The 20636-nt window shown below is 41.7% G+C and overlaps 1 protein-coding gene across 1 annotated transcript in view; it reads right to left on the reverse strand.

The window, feature by feature from the left end:
- The window catches only part of LOC147706051 (uncharacterized), a 208407-nt gene that overhangs the window by 62267 nt on the left and 125504 nt on the right, over positions 1–20636 (reverse strand). The window contains exon 7 of the mRNA XM_086929020.1: positions 10236–10385. Within this exon, the coding sequence (XP_086785146.1) occupies positions 10236–10385 (150 nt within the window). The remainder of the gene's footprint in view (positions 1–10235; positions 10386–20636) is intronic.

The following is a 20636-nucleotide window of genomic DNA, read 5'->3' on the forward strand; positions in this document are numbered from 1 at the left end:
ATCCAAGTTCCTCTCAACATCAGGCCTGTTTGTTTGGTAAAGGCCATAGACACAGTAGCAACCTGGTAACATGCAGGATCAGACTCCATCATTCACAATTTCCCAGGAAGGAAAAGAAATTGCTCTGCGTATTATATAAGATCACGTCTTCACTGGCTCAGGACAAGCTTCTTAGTTAGTTTACAAGCCATCCTGTTGAATTTTCTCTTACCCAATATCCTCCTCTATCACCCTCTAATGCTGAGCACTTTGTTAGAACAACACCAATTGACAGGTGAATAGTCCTGAGAACAAAAGATAGTGCATCATAATCCCTTCACTGTGAGCTGTGGGAAAGGTATAATCCACAATTTGCAAAGGATCAGCAAGGATTTGGAACAAAAAACACAATATTCATCTTAAAGACTATTTTAAAGACATCAGTGTTCTAAAGCCTTCTGATCTAAGCTACAGCATAATAGGTTGGGCAGAACATATGTACCAGAGCTAGGAAACTTGGTGGATTGTAACCATGAACCACCTAAGCATTACATAAGAATGTTGTGCTCCGGATAACGGTCAGTCCTGTGAATGTTCGCATGATTATTTGTTGTTAGTAGGTTACGAATCCCTTTTCACCATGAAAAGACACACTGAAGAATAACAATAATATTTTTTAATATTTTTATTAAAATCAACATCCTATCCTAGTGCATAAAATGTATATATTCAAAACTATAAAAATGAACAAAACAATGGCAATGAAAATGATTAACAGAATATTAAAAAGATTTGAAACATTGCAATGTTGGCTTATAATTCAGAATTCTCTAGCATGAAAAGATGGAGTCTATCTCTATTCTCCAACCACTCTGTTCTTGCCTCTGGCTAAGCTGAATTAGCACTAAAAGAGCCAATGTGAGTTTTTAAAGTGACCCCTGCTTACCCACAAATGTTGTTCTGTGTAAAGAAGGTTGTTGTTTATCTCTGATCCGTAGTAATGGATTCCCAAAAAGTGGGGGCTGGCTCTGAGATGCCTAACTGAAGCATTCACAACGGGTGTTTACAACTTCTCCTGGGCGCAAAATGATTTCCTAGGAAGTCAAAGATTTCCTCTCTGCCTTTTGCTTGTCTGTACCAAGCTTAAATACACTGTTTTCATTATTTTGAAAATGGAAGCCCATATATAGAATTATGTCACATCTAAAAATGGAGTGGTGTGGCTCACTGGTTAGAGGCAGCAGACCCGGAAGCAGAGAACGGCCCAGGACCAGGGTTCAATTCCTGACGCGGCAGGGTCGTGGACCAGGGTCAGCGGACTCGATAATTCTCGCCTCGGTGCCTACTCTAACCAGGGATCACACTCTGCAACTCTGGGCATTAGCTTGCCTCATCTCTACAACGGCACCCCACATTCGCCGGGGGTGCCTGGTTTCACCTTGGAGATACCCAGTAGGGACCATCTCACAGGGATAGCCAGGACGGGTTCCCCAGCGGTCTACAGTGCCACGACGCCTCAGGGCAGCAGTGCGCTTTACAAGAACACATACATTACAAGAATGAACATATTAATCTTGTTGCACCTTCACGTAAATCTATAGGGCATTATATAGATCATGTAAAGAAATAAATCAATTATTGGTGAACTATCAAACTATATTAAAGCAAATGTTATATAGTACACATCTGCAAACAACACTTATGGGGTCATTACGATCGCGGACGGACTTGAGTCCGTCCGCGACCCCAGAGCATGAGGGAACGTCCGCATGGGCTGCGGCGTTCCCTCTGTGCAGATTAGGATGTGACCGCCTGGGTGGCGGTCACATCCTCTATTTTAACATTGCGGCGGGTGGAGCTTCAAGCTGCACCCGCAGCAATGTTAAAAATGCATGCACAGCATTTGCGTGCACAAAGCGGCAGGCACCGCGCGGTGCCTGCTGCATTGTGCACGCAAATGCAGGGGGTACCTATGGTACCCCCCATGTGCACCCCCCACTACACCTAGGGGGCCCGCAACGGGCCCCCGCAGTGCAGTTACACATGCTTTTCCACGACGGAAAAGCCGCCGCGGAAAAGCATGTTCCCAAGCACATCCTAATCTGGCTGATGGTGTCTGAGAGACACCGTCACCATTTTAGTGCTTTTCCGCCGCGGTTGTAAGCCAGCCGCGGCGGAGAAGCTGCGGACCTAAACCATGACCCACCAGCCATCCTAATGTGGCGGTGGGTCCTGGTGGGTCCGCAGAGGATTTTCCGCATCCTCCGGGCCGGCGGTGGCTTCCGCCGGCCCGGAGGATGCGGAAAATCCTCCATCGTAATGACCCCCTAAATGTCTATTAAATGAAAAATGTGCACTTAAATAAATACAGATATGAAAAGCAATAAAGGGTACATAGGCAGAAAATGCGGTGATTACGTCATCAGAGCTCTTTTTTCAGGTGGTGCCTCTTCTCAAAATCAATCTAACTTGTAAATTTCCAGACACAATTTAATTTTGTCTGATACTGACTTATTTTATGCATAGTACACATACATGTAGTTTAAATCTTCTAAGGCAGTACTATCTTTTAAAACCACAACCCACTTTTTAGAATGACAAACTTTCACAACCCACCTTACTTTAATGGTCATGAGGGGGGCAATTTGTTTATGCAACTAATGCATTGTTTGGCAGCACTCTGTCATTTAGAGACACCACACTATCCGTTGGAATGACCACTAAATATGATCGAGCATAAAGTTTTACTGATAAAACAGTATTGCACACAAATGATAACGTGTGGAAATCAGGTTTTTAGTGAATACTTATAATTTGTGCATCACCAAATAAAGGGGTCGATTAGGATGGCGGACAGACTTTTCATCCTGTCTGGGGCTCAAAGCACCGGCCGCCGCAATGCTAAAAAGGCATGCTGTGCGTTTCAAAGCACAACATGACAGGCACCGCGAGGTGCCTGCCATGTTGTACTTGGAAACGCAGGGGGGTACCATAGTGTAAGGGGGTACCCCTGGTGCCCCCAGGCGAGACAGTAACCTATGACCCCTCCCTCTTGTTTTTACAGCCCCCGCTTCCTCCCTCGTGGAACAGGTACGAGGAGCGGTACAGCTGTGACGAGGAGGAGACTGACAGCGGCCCCTTTTACTGGTACGGCGGGACTGTGGAGGCGGGGCCCGACTCCGCCTTAAAAGAGGAAGGAGAACAGGTACAGGTGTGTCTATACACCGGAGGAGCGGTCAGCGGAAGGAGAGGTGCGGCGTGGAGCAAGTGGGAAGACAGCGACGAAACGTGGGAAGAGGATGAGGTGCGGGAGACTTCGCTATACGGAGGAGAGAGGCGAGACGCATCGACTATGGAGGAGGAGAGGAGAGAAGCCCGGAGATCCGGAGAAGTGCAGCGAGAGGCGGCGGCATCGGGAGAGGCGAGACTAGAACCAGCGACAGGCGTGGAGGCGGAAACATCAGAAGCATATCCCGGTGAGGAGGAGGATCGAGGGAGAACCGAGGAGGAGGTCGGACAGAGAGCGGACTGCTCACCGAAGCCAGGAGGCCAACGATCCCACGAGCCGCCCAGCCGCTCCCCTGGAGGGGTGTGGCTCACAGAGGTGTGTGCTCGTATAGCGGGTTGGGTGGGGAGGAAGGTTAAACGCTAAAGCCAACCCTGAATCCTTTTGTTTGGTGTTCTCAAGCACCTAGTTCACGTCCCCCACCTTCACTAGCATGTTTTGAGCGGATCACTGAAATAATATAGACTGCCAAAATATCGACCTGCAAAAATATCGTTGCCAAAATATCGACAGACAAAATATCGACTTTCTATCTACAAACAGGTAAGTACAAAAATATCGAGTACAAAATATCGTTAACAATAATATAGATGTAAAAAATATCGACTTTATTAAAAACAGTGTTAAATTAAATTAATATTAAATTTAAATGACTAAAATATACTTAAAATACTTAAATTAAATTATAATAATTAAATAATAAATGAAAATAATAAAAAAAAAATTTACAATCTTATTTGTTGACCCTGAACCCTAAAATATACCCCTTTACCCAAAAACCCAAAACTGACCCTGAACCCTAAAAATACCCCTTTACCCAAAAACTAAAAACTGACCCTGAACCCTAAAAATGCCCCTTTACCCAAAAACTGAAAACTGACCCTGAACCCTAAAAATGCCCCTTTACCCAAAAACTGAAAACTGACCCTGAACCCTAAAAATGCCCCTTTACCCAAAAACTGAAAACTGACCCTGAACCCTAAAAATGCCCCTTTACCCAAAAACTGAAAACTGACCCTGAACCCTAAAAATGCCCCTTTACCCAAAAACTGAAAACTGACCCTGAACCCTAAAAATGCCCCTTTACCCAAAAACTAAAAACTGACCCTGAACCCTAAAAATACTCCTTTACCCAAAATTTATCAATATTATTTAATTACCAATTAATTATTAATTAACAATAACAATAAAGTAAATATATTAGCACATTAGCTGTAATTATTTTATTAATTAATATTATTTTTTCCCAATTAATTACTTAAGAATAACACAAAATTATATATTAAAATGTACTCTAATTAATGTAATTAACTAATTACAATTAATCAATTACCAATTAATTACTAATTCAAAATATGTACAAAATTATATTAAATAATTAACTAATTATTATTAATTATCAATTAATTATTAATTATAAATATTTACAAACATATATTAATTAATTAATTATTATTAAATTACTTCCCACCCTATTCCCCTATAAACCCACAACCCGCTACAGAATTACATAACGCAATTATTAAAAAAACAAATTCCATTTAATAAAATATTTTATAACATTAATACACACTTTTCACACATATTATTACATAAAAATACACTATAAAATATGATATATTATTAAAAATTCGATATTTTTGCTATCTATATTTTAAACAGTCGATATTACTTCACTTACCTGAAAAACGATATTTTTGTAGTCGATATTATGTCCAGTCGATATTTTGTCCAGTCTATATTTAAAACTCGATATTATGTCCAGTCGATATTTTGGAGTCGATATTTTGTCTGTTCACCGTTTTGAGCACCGGGTTCTCCTCACACCCTACCCCTGGTTTGCACTAGTATAGAAGGCAGCTGTCCTGATATATACCTCTCTTGTTTTCCCTACCTGCGGAGCCAAGGGCAAGACGGAGCCTGAAAGCATTGAGAGAAGACGGACGCTGACAAGGAGACGGGAAGAAGGGGTGATCACCAAGAGCCGCAGGGAAAGAAGCCGTTCCCCCAGGAGAACAGTACCCAGGAAAACCTGTACAGACTTTCTTTTGCAACAAATAAAACCTAGCGGTATCGTCACCAAAACACGTCTCCTGCCTATCCCTGTCCCGCCTGTTACACATAGGTACCCCCCATGTGCACCCCACCCCTCCTTCACCCTGGGAGCCCGCAACGGGCCCCCAAAGCAAAGACCGTATGCCTATCCGTGGCGGCATTGCCGCCACGGATAGGCATACGTATTATTACAGCTTACCATATTAGAGCTTTTCCGCCACGGTCTCAAGCAGACCGCGGCGGAAAAGCGGCGGACTGAGTTTCTGACAGCCGCGGTCCCCCCGCCATTGTAATATGGCGGGGGAAATTGAGAGCGGACGGGCACGGATGGCGGACGGATCGTCACCGCCTGCATGGTGGTAGCGATCCGTCCGCCATCCTAATCAGCCCGAAAGTGTCTTAATTTGTTTTGATCCTATTCAAATCTTTGCTTCCACCACACTTCAAAATTACAAAAAAAAAGTGCTTCAATTTTGCTCTCCTAACTGCTGAACGTGTTCAGTTCATTTACAGGTATATCTGTTTTGTTGTGAGTTACGAAAAATGACATCCTACAGTCTTACATTTTTTACTCTCTGCACACAAGCAAGAGTTTCACATAATTCACTTTACTTTTCTTTCTCTGACTACAACGTGAAAGGAGTTTGTACACAACAATCTCCATGTTACAAAAATAAGCACCAATTTGACAGAAGACAACGCCTGACATCACTGTCTTTGAAGCACAGCAAATGGGTAAGATAAATCCAGAATTTAAAGGCATCTTTATGTATTGCTTGGACTTTATTGGCCCACCAAAAATCTGGTCGCAACCCACATTCTGGAAAACACTGATCTACTGAGATACCTTAGCATCCTCTCCTCAAGCAAGGACCAGCCACCTATCTCTTGTTAAGTGATGTGGACTAATTTCAGTATACGGGTACATGCTGTTGTAAATATCTTTTATGGCTCTACTTAGTGATCCTCTGCTCTTCCAAAGACCTGATTTCCTCATCACTAGAATGTCAGTGCTCCTCTTATTTACTTGAATATAATTCCTGCTATGCGCACAACCAAGACTGGGGCTTCCCTGCAATGGCCTTTTTGCAGTGCTTCGAAGCAGGACATGGCTTCTGTTCTGCGTGCCTTACTTCTCACAATTTGGGTGAGCAGAGTTGCGACTTTAGTTACGTGATGTTTCCTACCAGTAATGGAGATAAACGCATAAGAGAAAAGGTTTTCAGATCCAGAATGCCGCTTTGGAATATTCATAAGGTGAGGAATCTAATGAAAGAACTATCCATCAGAAATGCTTAATCTGTACAACACTAGGATGTGCTGGAACGTGACCTGCGCTACAGAAAAACAAGCAAACAAATGCTTAGTGTGCAAATGGGTGCAAAGGATACAAGAACAGGTAGAGGAAAATGAGCATGCCTGCTGTAGCAGTCTGTTTCTCAGAGTTCCTCAGACTTGAACAGATTGCCAGTACCATCCACCACTGGAGCAACCATGTTGTTGTGAATGCATGGAATTAAATGCATCCTTCCTTAGTCTAACATTTCGTGAACATCTTCTGTGATCTAATACACGGTAAAGTGATCTTGTTAAGGGTCAAAGAGCAGAGTATAAAAGAATGTCACTATATAACTCAAATTAAAATAGCAAGTGTAATACAATTCTGTAATCTAGTGTGAGACATTGAAATCAGTGCAAGGCGCAATAATCTGATAGAATGTCAAGTAATTTAGATAATCACCTACAATCATATAAAGTGCAATATAACCTGAGGAAGAATATTCTGTAATCCAATGCAGGACAAAACAATGTTTTCTTTGATGCAACACATGGAAAAGGAAAGAAATACAGAGTCATCAATTTGTGTGATCTGGCACAGGGTAAACACAAAGTATTTTCCCTTCTACTGTAGTTACATTCACAGTAAATTAATCTGTGTAAGGTCATCAAAACAGTCTCCTGTTAGGTAATGCAAATAGGAATAGATAATGTACTATCCATTAAAATGGGGTAAGACACAGGCATTATTATCTCCTTTTATCATCTAGAAAGGGATAAAGTAATTTGAGTAATACCCTGCAGTTAGATGTAGAATGATGTCAGCATATTACCCTCACTACACAATCCAGTGTAGGATAAAGTAATCATAGTATTTTTTGTCTATAATATGAGGAAAGATGCAGTAACAAGAGCCCTCTATGGTAGGGTAAAGCAATCTAACCTCCTCCTATAATGCAATAAAAGGTAAATTGAGGAATCTCCATTTGCAATTAAATTCTGGTTTCTGAGTAGTTTCATTCTGTAACCCAATAATGGGTTGTATATTGAGAGTAATATTCTGTAATCCAACGCTGGGATCTCTAATGATGGGCAAAGAAATCAGGTAAACCACTTTCTGTAATAATACAATGTATAATGGAATCAGACTAATCTGAATTAAAAAGAGTAAAATAATCAGAGTACGCATTGGTCTCTGATAAAGGATTAAATATTCAAATCACTATTCTGTATTCAATATCAGATTACACTGAGTTATCTAATAGAAAAGTGAAGCAACCATACACATCTACTTTCTGTAATCTTACATAGGGTAAAAACATTTTGATGTGTTTAATATCAGGGAAAATAATCATAATATTTGATTTCTATAGTGTAGTACACAATAAAGTATTCACAGAAATCTCTTTCTAAAATCTTTAACAATAGCAAAGCAACATTCTCTAAAGTTAAAGTTAAGTTGAAAATGTCCTGCTGCAATTAAACACACGGTAATAATCTTTAATCTAATGCCAGGTGAAGTAATAGGTGTCATCACCAGCACGTACATGTGAGCGGCTCATGCTGAACTGGTTCTCTGTGTGTAAGGTTTGATGTTGTTACTGTGTGGCACCTGATCAGCGTGTGAGGAAATGTTACATGCCAACTACCCCACTTTAAATGTTCCATGAGTGAGTGATGCGGGCACTTAGGGTGCACCTTTTTGTGTGGGCGAAGTAAGCTTGCACTGCAAATCTACTATTTGTAATTGTACACAAGGTAAAGATGATCTTTTGAATTCAATTCAGGGAAAATGAAGACAATATTTTGGCTCTATTATCTAGAACTGTACAAAGTATTCGGAGCAGTCTCTTTAAAATCTAAAGCAATATCAAATTAATATTCCGTTATCCGTCTGCATATAAATACAGGTTTGCATAATTTGAGTAAACACCTACTGTCATTTACTTCAGAGGAATCTTCTTTAGCATAATGCTTACAATAGGAGTAATCCGATTTTATCTAATGTCAGGTGAGGTAACAGGTGTAATCACCTGCACATGCTGTACAGGTTTTCTGTGAGTGGGGGTTGATTTTTCTGCTGTGCTATACCCGATTAGTGTGTGATGAAATGTTACATGCCAAATACTTTGTTTTACCTGTTTTATGAATGAGTGATGGTGGCACTGCAGCTACTTAGGGTGTACAAATTCTCTGGGCCCGATTCACAGAATGAACTTAAGACTCAATCCTAAACTTACTACTGTTTTGGTATTCACAGATTGCACTTACTACTTTTGGTACTCACAGAATGAACTTACTACTTTTGGCATTCACAGAATGCACTTACTACTTTTGGTATTCACGGAATGAACTTACTCATTTTGGTACTCACAGAAGTTAGGACTCCTAACTTTAGGACTCCTAAATGCCTTCTGTGAATACCCAAAGTCTTAAAATTAGGATTTTTCTCAATTTAGTAGTAGTAAAGTTAGGACTCCTAACTTTACTACTACTAAATTGAGAAGAATCCTAATTTTAAGACTTTCGTTATTCACAGAAGGCATTTAGGCGTCCTAAAGTTAGTAGTCCTAACTTTACTATTACTAAATTGAGAAAAATCGTAATTTTAGGACTTTCGGTATTCACAGAAGGCCTTTAGGAGTCCTAAAGTTTGGAGTCCTAACTTTACTACTACTAAATTGAGAAAGATCCTAATTTTAAGACTTTCGGTATTCACAGAAGGCATTGAGGAGTCCTAAAGTTAGGAGTCCTAACTTCTGTGAATACCGAAATGAGTAAGTTCATTCTGTGAATACCAAAAGTAGTAAGTGCATTCTGTGAATGCCAAAAGTAGTAAGTTCATTCTGTGAATACCAAAAGTAGTAAGTGCAATCTGTGAATACCAAAACAGTAGTAAGTTTAGGATTGAGTCTTAAGTTCATTCTGTGAATCGGGCCCATTGTGCGCAAATGTGACAATGTCTCGGTCAATGGCAAACTACACATCATTATGATTTTCTCAAAATACAATACATAACAATATAAGTTTTTAAGACCAATTTTAAAATCCATGAATTTTATGCAAGTTAGGCAGGCACTACAGTATTTACAGTTTTTAAACTACCCACAGTTTGTTTTTCTCTTGTCTGTTATCTCTCTGGGGTTTTAAAGCTGTGATTATGTGGATGTCATTTTTTTGTTTTTAACTGACTTGTCTTTAATGATTTTATTTTTAAAATCGACTAAAGATTATATGATGATGGTGTGTGTAAGGGAAGCTTGCACTGCTTCCAGTGCTATACCTCCTCAGGTTCAGTAAGTGAACTTGAAAAATCATCACTATGCATGAGGAAAAAACTATACATATTTCAAAATGTTTTTTTCTTTGCTAACTTCGATGTGGACACCAACGGCAAAGTCTTTCATTTGATTATGAACAAAATGTGTTCTTAATGTGTTCACATATATATATATATAACATGACTAATGGAAATGTGGGCAACCCTTGTTTAGAATTACAGTTTTCCGTCCCAAATAATAGAGCTTTGAACGTGGAAGTACTAAGTGAAGGCTGAGAATTATAGCTTGTTAAATTAAATGTTGCTTTAATTTAATACACAAAAATTGAGCTATGCTGGTTTGAGCCTGATACTTACCTAAGTCGCTTTTCCGCGAAATGACAATGCCGCAATGGGGACAGTGATACTTTGGTACGTTTTGTGTATGTTTTTGTAAAACGTGCATTTTCAAGGTACCGCTCTGTGTGAACTTGGCATGACAAATGTAACATTCATATGGTTTTTCACCTATGGGGGGAAAACACAGACAAAATGAGTTGAAAATACAGTGCAGTGAATGAAGAAAACAATTTAGGAGAAAGTCACTATTTTACACGTTTACTATACAATGTGCTGAATTTCCCAGATTTTCTTTTTCTGCTAAAGAGCGAAAGGGACTTTGCCCAGCTAGGCCAGCATTTGTTTCACCACCAAAGTGGTTGTACCCAACAGAGGAATACCCACATCAGCCATGACACCTTCACTGAAAAAACTAGTAGTGCTTGTGGCTTATTACCACTGACGAGGCGTCGAAGCGCTTTTTCGGCGAGTAGCACGCTACTCCGGGACCCATAGAGGATTAGTGTTGAATTAGTATAGTGAAACATGCAAGTACATTTTAAGTGGTGGATAGGTTAATCAGTTATTTGGATTTGGAATGGTAGCAGAAGGATAGAGGAGGACAAAGGGTTGTATTTATATAGAGCTTGTTGACGCACGCTATTCAGGAAGCCTACAAAGGATTAGTGGTGAATTAATATGGTGAAATATGAAGTAATTTCAGTGGTGGATATTAGTCAGTTACTTGGAGTGAGAAGGATAGCGGAGAGATAAAAGGGGAAGAAAGATTTGCATTAATATAGCACTTGTTACCCCTGTTGGGTGTTGAATAGCTTTTCTGGCGAGTAGCACGCCACTCTGGAACCCATAAAGGATTACTGTTGAAAATTAGTATAGTAAAAAAAAATATGAAGTAATTTGAGTAGTGGATATGTTATTCAATTATTTGGGTAGTATATTAGTATAGTATAATATGTAATTTGAGAAGTGAACATGTTAGTCTGTAAATTTCGATTGAAAAGAATAGTGGAGAGATAAAAGAGTGAAATACTTTTTAAACATTTTTTTTTAGGCCTTAGCAATAGGAGGAGGCTTTTGGATTAGTAAAAAGGAGTTTTGGAGGGGAGGACTCGGAGGAAAGAGTTTAGAAAGCTTTGTTTTAGGGGATCGGTATAGTAAAAGAGGTGTCAGATGATGCAAGGAGGGGTAGAGTAGGAGAGAGTCTAGAAACGGTTATTTTGGCAATCATAGTAGTGGTATGGGGTTTGGGATAAATGAGAGAGTGGATGTAGAGGATATATTGATAGATGTATAGGATGGGAGATAGGGTAGTGCATTAGAAGGAGTAGTAGAAGAAGTTTGAGATGAGTCAGAAAGGTTGGGCTAGAAGATATATTGAGCGAAGTATAGGCTGAGAAATAGGGTAGTGCATTGGAAATGCTAAATTAGAAGAAAGTGATAAATATATAGATCCATAATTACATTGAAAGAATATAGATACATAAAGGAGGTAAGTATATGTAGATTAAAGATATTGATAGAGGCACAGGATGAGAAATAGGGTAGTGCATTGGATATGGGATATGCTTTTTCATGAGAAAAGTAACAGACACACAGATCCAAGTACATGGAAGGTACATAGATGGACAATGGAAGTATGTACATGTAGACCAAAGATGATTTTTATTTATTTATTATTATTATTATTATTTTTTCTCTCAACAACATAATTATTTTACATGTTTATACAAAGTAATACACAAAGATAGGTACATATCTATAGTGAAAAAAAGCTTGTATACAGAGGGATATGCTGTAAATTTCTGTTTGCGTATGGTGCTTATGTGGGGAAGAGCCAAATCTTGAGTCATTTTCTGAAGATAAGGTAGTTGTCGGTGGACCTTATGTTGGGGGGAAAAGAGTTCCATAGTTTGGCTGCTTGAACAGAGAAGGATGTGTCACCCATGTTTTTTTTCTTGTATGGTAGGATTTTGAGGTGAGATGCTCCTTTAGAGCGGAGGTTCCATTGTTAAATGTGTTTGGTGATTTTATTCCTGATGAAGAGCGGTCCCATTCCATGTACTGCTTTGTGAGTGATACAAAGCAGCTTGAACGTGGATCTTCAGGCAACCGGTAACCAATGCAGGGCTTTCAAGGCAGGGGTGATGTGGTCTCGCGGTTTAATATGCAAGAGTAGTCTGGCAGCCGAGTTCTGAATCCGTTGTAGTCTTTTCATGGTCGTTAAAGGTGATCCGTAGTAGAGGCTATTGGCGTAATCAAGTTTGGACAGAACAAGGGAGATGGTAGCTTGAACCTTGTGTGGAAATCCCAAATGAGGTAAAAATTTGTTGCAGCATTTTTATAGTAGCAAAGCTTGATCTTGCTAGTTTATCCACTTGGGCATTCATCGACAGCTTGGAGTCCATGGTCATTCCGAGGTTTCTTACTTCCTTTGATTCTTTAGGCAGTGATCCCAGTTCATCAGGGTTTTAATGTATCCAATCGCCACACGTGAGTATTTCAGTTTTTGAAGCATTTAATTTGAGATGGCTCCAGGTCATCCACTGATCCACGGCTCTGAGACAGCTGAAAATTGGTGATTTCCAATATCTTTGGGGCATTGCAGTTGAAGGAGTATTTGCGTGTCATCTGCATAGTTATAGCACGTGAGGTGAAATTTATTGATCAGTATTGGTAATGACTTCATGTAGATGTTGAAAAGCATGGGCGAGATGATAGAACCTTGAGGGACCCGTGCTTTTGTGGAGTATGGTTTGGCGAGAAAGGTGGGGTATGGATGACATTAGTTCTGTTTCAAAGGTAGGACGATATCCAGTCTAAAACAGTTCCCTCTATGCCGGCTTCATAGAGTCTTTGTTTCAGAGTGTCATGGTCAACCATGTCAAAGGCAGCTGAGAGGTCCAAGAGGAGTAGCGCAGCAACCCCGTTGCGGTCAACTGTATTCTTTAGGTCCTCCCAGATGGCAAGGAGGGCAGATTCAGTGCCTATTCCCGGACGGAATCCTGTTTGGAAGTCTGAAAGTATGCCATTCTCTTCAATGAATTGTGACATCTGGGCGAACGCTGCTCTTTCGATCAGTTTGCCCAGGAACGGTCCATTTGTAATGGGTCTGTAGTTGTCAGGGCTCAGCAGGTCAAAGTTTGTCTCTTCAGTAAAGGGCATATGTATGACTTTTTGAGTTCTTCTGGAAATATTTCAGTAGTTAAGGAACTGTTGATGATTCGACTTACTGGAGTGACAGCAGAGGTTGTTAAAAGAATTGTCTTGAAAGTCTGTGGCGGACATGGGTCAGAAGGGCTGCCGGCAGGCCTGCTTGCTTAGACCAGGTTCATAAATTAATCGTGTGAGATGTGTTGGAAGGAACGGAGAGGCTTGATTAGAGCATTCTTGGATTGTTGTTTTGTACAAGGGTTAGTGCTGGTGCTTTGTTTCTGTTTTAAGTACGATTCCAATGTGTCTGCTTTGTCCGTGTAATGATTTGCCAGTTTGCCTGCGAAATCTTGATCAACAGGATGAGTTCCTTCTAGGCAATTTGGTTCGCGAAATTCATTGAGTATTTTATAGAATTCTTTATTTGCACATTTAGCGTTTTGAATTCTGTCTGAATAGTACCTTTTCTTAGCTTTTTTGATAGCAGACTTGTATAATCTGTTAATTTTCTGTAGGTGAAGTTAGTCTTGTTTGGCGTTTGTTTTGAGCCAGGTACGTTGCAGCTTTCTAATTTGTTGTTTTATGTCTTTTATTTCTATGTTTCTCCAAGGCGCTTTTTTTCTTTTGTTCTGTTGCGTGGTTTTGAGTGGTATCAGGATGTCAAAAGCTTCCTGTAGCCACTCGTATAGATTTTGAAGAGAATTTATGCTTTCCAGATTTGTTCTGGATGTTAGTTGTGTTTCCAAGTGTTCCAAATTGAGTTTGTTCCACGGCCGATAGGTGGATGGATGTAAGGTAGTTTTAGGTGAGTCGCTTAGCGTTGTTTTATGTTGGAAGACAAGCAAGTTGTGGTCTGACCATGTGACTGGAGTTATAGTTTGAAAGGTAACTAGTTCCGTATTAGCAAAAATGACATCTAGGATATGTCCAGCGGTGTGTGTCTGATTGGGGACAATCTGACGCAGGTTCAATGCGTCTAGGCCGGTGAATATAGTTTTTGGATGGGTCATATTGGGTTTATCAAACTAAATGTTAAGGTCACCTAGAACGCATAGGTTAGAGTGTATTGTTATCAGGTTTGAAACTGTGTCTAGAAGTGCGTCTGGGAATGTTGCCTTGCTAGGTGGAGGTCTGTAAAGGAGCCGGAAGTTACAGGAAAAAGACGGTGTAGGATTGCATCTTGTTAGAAGAGCCTCACAATTCTTTATGGAGATGTTGTCAATTTTAGTGATATGTATTGTTTGCCTGAATACAACAACTAGACCACCTCCTTTTCTGGCTATACGATTTTGGTTGATTATTTGATAGCCTAGAGGAATGGCTTCATGTAGGACTGGAGCCATATCTTCTCCCAACCATGATTCGGTTATAAATAGTATGTCTGGTTTTGCATCGTTGAGAAGGTCGTAGATGTGATGCTTGTTTTTGGAGAGGGATCGAGCATTTATTAGTAGACAGTTTAGTGATGTGATTCCGAGACGGGTGCACCTTAGTGTGTGCATACCCCTCGTGTTATGTTATGTTATGTTATGTTATTTATTACTTGTTAGGCGCGCATACGCCCAGGGGCTTCTTGGCGCTGGTGAGAGAGTCAAACATAACAGTACATAAAAGAAATACAATCACTGTTTACAATAGGCCTGGGAGAAAAGAAAAGTTTTAAATGCCTTCCTAAAAGCAAGGAGGTCCTTGCTATGTCGCAGAGTCAAAGGGAGGGAATTCCACAATGAGGAGGCTAAAAATTGAAAACTGCTGCCTCCCTGACGTTTCTTTTTGAAACGAGGGACCTCGAGTAGGTCTTTGTGGATTGATCTCAAACTGCGCGAAGGTATATATTTGCGCAGTAGTGATCTAAGGAACATAGGACCCTTACCCTCCAGAGCCTTAAACACAATGCAACCCACCTTGAAAGTGGCTCTCTGTTCCACAGGCAGCCAGTGCAAGGTCTCTAGTCCATGTCTGATTGATTCCCACTTAGGGACTTTGCAAATAAGTCTCGCAGCTTGATTTTGCAAGTATTGCAATCTTTTAAGTTGGCCAATAGGCGCCCCCAGATAGAGGCCATTTGAGAAATCAATGTGGGACAGGACTAGAGCACTAACTGTCTGAATTAAGGCCAGACCTGTAAGAAGATGTGCTATTTTCTTGATCTTCCTCAATTGAAAAAACCCCGAGGAGACCACAGTTCCGACTTGACTCACCAAGGTAAGGTCCTCACTAAGAGTCACTCCCAAACTTTTTACTGTACGGGATTTTTTTGGAGGCGAGCCCATGTCCGACGGCCAAAAACTAGGACTCCAACTGATCTCACTCTTCCCAGGTAGAATGAGCTCCGTTTTTCCCGGATTTAACTTAAGGTGGTTTAGAGACATCCACCTCTGGATAAAAGACATGGTTGCTCGAAATTCCTCGGCAGCATTGTGGGAGTTTAGCACAAAGACCAACTGCAGGTCGTCTGCATAGTTATATACATCAACCTTAAACTCTCGTAGAGAGAATAACAGTGGCCGCATATACAAATTAAATAATAAAGGGGACAAGGAGGATCCTTGAGGAACCCCACAAAAGGAAATTTTTTTAGGGGCTGTAAAGGAACCTAGTCGAACCGATTGGGTACGTCCAGAAATAAAGGACTTGAGCCAGGCCAAGGCCGAGTCCCGAAGGCCGGCCTGTTCGACACGGTTGACCAAGATGGTATAGTCAACCGTGTCGAACGCCGCAGACAGGTCCAATAGCACCAAAGCCTGGTGCAAGTCCCTGTCTGCATTAGACCTTAAAGTATTCTGAACGGCCAATATCACTGCCTCAGTGGAGTGACCAGGCCGGAAACCTGCCTGGTTGGGTTGTAAATACCCAGAGGCTTCCACAAAACTTGATAGGCAGTTGGTTACATGCGCCTCCAATATTTTGGATAAGTAAGGCAGTAACGATATTGGTCTATAATTAGAAAGGTCTGAGGAGTCAATGCCAGGTTTCTTTTTCAAAGGAATCAATAAGGCCTGTTTAAAACTATTAGGAACATTCCCTGACACGAGGGAGTTATTGAGCAGTGGAATCAGGCTACTTGGGAGTGCCCGACCAATTTCTCTCATTACTTGGGGAGGGCAGGCATCCTGAGGAGATCCTGATTTAACTCTAGTGAGCAAGTCTTGAAGGGTTTGGTGAGTGATTAAGGGGAAGGAATGCAAGGTAAAAGGGTTTAAAAAAGTGTCGTCTATAGGGGCACAAACTGGAAGCTTGGATAGAGTGTCCTTAATCAGCACTATTTTGTCATTAAAATAGTCATTCAGCGAGTTGCAGAGCAATTGTGAGGGGACAACCGGGGGAGAAGTTCTCTCATCATTGCACAACTCAGTCACAATCCTGAAAATTTCTTTCGACTTATTGGTGGCGTTAAGTATTTTAGAAGAGAAATAAGCAGTTTTGTGAGTGTGCAACGTTTTTTGGTAGGCTTTGCGAGTGGAACAGTAAGCGATCCTTGCTTGAGGACAATAATTGGAGCGCCATGTTCTTTCTTGCTGCCTCACTTCAAGTTTTAGTTTCCTCAACTCCGGTGTGAACCACTTATGCGCGTCCGCGCCGCGTGAGTTATCAAAGCGAGTGAGGGGAACACAAACATTAATGGCCGAGTTTAGCCAGTCTTGAAGCCTACAATCGGCTATCTCCACATCTGAGCTCTGCTCTGGCAGAGTAGACTTTAACAAATTTAAAAAAGCTGACATGTCCAACGAGGACCATTTCCGAGTCAGACTGGTAGCCTTCAGCTTAAATTGAAGAGCTTTCACAACACAAAATGAGAAACTAATAGTAAAATGATCAGACCAGCTACAAGGTTTAATATCAATAAAATCAATAGCTAGATTCAATGACCAAAGTTGATCGAGACTGTGGCCCTTTTGATGGGTCTGAGTATCTATATGTTGTATTAAATTCAGATCACTCAGAAGGTCCCTAGTCTCAGCTGCTTGGGGATCTAATAGGATGTTATCAAACCAGAGATTTAAATCCCCGACCAGGAGCAGTTTTGAATTATTAGTAGCTAACATGGCCAATTGCTCCGCAAGAATAGCAGGGAACATAACCATAGTTTGGGGCGGGCGGTATAGTAAAACCACCACAAGTGTCCCATTGACAGTATCCAATTTGGCAACAATATTCTCCACATTAGAAATATCTAAGGAGGGGAGTTGTCTAAGTTGATGTTTCTTATTGGAGATGATGGCCACCCCGCCCCCAATTTTACCTGCCGGTCGTAACACGGAGATAATATAATAATCAGCAGGCAAGGCAGCTAAGATGTCCGGTAATGAATCCGGTGTAAGCCATGTTTCGGTCAACAGGAGTAAATCCGGTTTAGTGTCGGATAGTAACAGAAAGATATCTGTCTGATGTTTGGTCATGGAACGAGTGTTTAAATAAACACATCTAAAATTACAAGTGGTACCTGGCGTGCTTTCCGAAACCGCGTAAGTAGAGGCAGAGTCCGTAGTTAGGTTAATGGGATTACTGATGCCTAGGCGAAATGTCCGCTTCACCGCGTTGAGGGGTACGGGGGGGCACTTCATGATAGAAGGTCTCAGTGCTAGTAATTCAGCGGATGTATACACCAAAGGACACACAGAGTCCTTAGCCCCTAGTCCCGGACGCTCGCGGATGAGCGCAGACGAGCTTGACTCTAGCGCGACTCCGGCGCGCCTCCGTCGCGCCCGCTGCGCTCGTCCGCTGCGCTCCCTCCACCACATTACGTTTTATGTGAGGGAGCCTCGAGCGACTGGACCGCTGCCACAGGTCCCTGCGCTCTCTGGCTCCTCCCAATATGGCGCCCGTTCCCACCACCAGCCCGGCACTAGGAGCCGCGGTAGGTGAGCCGCCCTCCACACAATCGGCAGAAGCCCTGATGGACCAAGGCAGAGGGGCCGCTGTTAAGGTAAGGGTGCAAATAGCGCTATCAATCAGCCGCCCTGCACACAAACCGATACACCGTTGCAGTCACCGCTTAACACACAGTAACTGTTTAAAAACACATAGCAAGATCAAAATGCAAGTTAAAAATTAGGTGAGCAATTGTAGTCCAGTCTGCCGTAATGCAGCGTCTCTCAAATAATGGCGCCGGGCTGCTACCACCAACCCGGAATCCACGAGTGAGGGAGGACTCCCTATCGTTTTATGGGAGGGAGCCTCGAGCGACTGGACCGCTGCCACAGGTCCCTGCGCTCTCTGGCTCCTCCCAAAATGGCGCCCGTTCACACCACCAGCCCGGCACACAATCGGCAGAAGCCGCGATGGACCAAGGCAGAGGGGCCGCTGTTAAGGTAAGGGTGCAAATAGCGCTATCAATCAGCCGCCCTGCACACAAACCGATACACCGTTGCAGTCACCGCTTAACACACAGTAACTGTTTAAAAACACATAGCAAGATCAAAATGCAAGTTAAAAATTAGGTGTGTCACCATTGAGGTCCTGACGAAAGCCTTGCACTGACAATAGGAGGCTGAAACATGTAGACCGTGTCTTTTTCACTATTTTCACTGTCCAGATGCTATAGGTCAATCTAACCTACAAACTCATCACCTTCTGCTTTTAACCTTGTCTTATTGCTCCATTATCTAAACTTTAGGGAACAAAAAAGACAATTTTATTCACTTTTCCTCTTCACACACTTGCACTTTGTCACAAAACATCAACCCGCCCGCTGTAATCAGGCGTCAAAGCACACCTGAGTAGCATTCAGCTGCTCGGGTGGGACCCCGATGATGAAGCATGTTACCAACTAGGTTGGTGAGTGAGGGTTCTTTTTTGAAAAAGGAATAACCTTTTTCCTTCCGTTCTTCCTCTTTCGTATTCCTTGCTGTTTTACTGGGATAACTCCATTTGATGTTTATTAGGTTTACTTTGAGGGGACTGGGAGTATTCCCGAAATAAACCCTTTCTCTCTTTTTGTTGATTGAGTACAAACCAGAGTATCTAAAACATGAGCAGAATGAAGTGTGAGGACTCAGCACCAGGCTATCAGCCTTCCTGAGGTAGCACTGAGGGAAAGACAAAAGAGGCAGGCCCTGCCAAGAAGCTTCTCTAATTCTAACAAGAAAACCTGCTGACTCAACTCCATTCACCTACCATTACACGCATGGCGATGCTGAGGAAGGTCTAATCAGCAATCCCCAGCTAATAAATGGAATGTCCAAGGGTCACCTTGCCTCCATCTTTCGACACTACTGTGCCTGCAACTCCTCCCTTCAACACACACACGCATGCACGCACACAAACACATGATGTCCATCAGAACTATGAGAAAAGTCTGTTTGGTAATAAAATCTACAAAAACCGATATGCTGCCACCACCGTTTTATGTCAACAAACCAGAACATGGACAGTAGTTCAAAGTGAAGACAGAGGGCATGCTTGGAGCACCTCTCCAGATCACAGAAGTGGTTCTGGACCAGAGAACTCTTAACCAGGGCCACTGGAATTATGTGATTGTGCGGCTGCAACCTTTTTCGCACAATTAAGGATGTGTAGCATGTGCCATATAATCCATTATCTGCTGCATAATCTGCAGTTTTTAACAAAAAACAAGTTTTGCTTTTAGCCCAAATGGTTCAAAAGTTACTAAAAAAGCAACAACATCTGTTGCCGTGCAGTGGATGGCCTTTGCAAAGGTTGACTGGTCAACCTATTTCCAGATAATGTTAATAAGTGTAAAAATTGTAAAATAATGTAGTAATACTATCACAAAATGTGCCACATTAAGCGGAATGATTTGGCGTTTGTTTCTGCCCAATTTAATCAACGCTGCGCATAATTTGGTCTTTCCCAGATGCATAATTCCAGTGGCCCTGTTGTTAACCAACACCCTTAGGCTGCACACAGGCTTGATAAGAGTGTTAGCTAGGCCAAAGAAAAGTCACGATACCAGTTTCATGTGAAGTCAGTTCACTCAGGGAAGGGGTGCAAGTCCTTTTACCCATCCCATTAGATTCAATGAAATGGGATGGGATGCTCTTTGAGTTACTACGCGCTTTACAAAACCATTAAATACATACATAAATAAATAAATATTCACTGTTCGGGCTGCAGGTGATATTTGGATTCGTTGATGAAGAACTCCACATTGAAAAGCAATCTGTGCACTCCCGGTGGCCCAATACTAGCTGATGTGAGTGTTCAATTCATTGAGGCATAAGGACACATGACCTCCCAAGCAGCAAAAATAGGAAGTACATAGATGAGACCTTTAGGACCCAAGAGATCAAAGTAAGGCCAAAGGGA

The sequence above is a fragment of the Lissotriton vulgaris genome, chromosome 7 (genome assembly GCF_964263255.1).
Source record: "Lissotriton vulgaris chromosome 7, aLisVul1.2, whole genome shotgun sequence".
NCBI classification, from domain to species: domain Eukaryota; kingdom Metazoa; phylum Chordata; class Amphibia; order Caudata; family Salamandridae; genus Lissotriton; species Lissotriton vulgaris.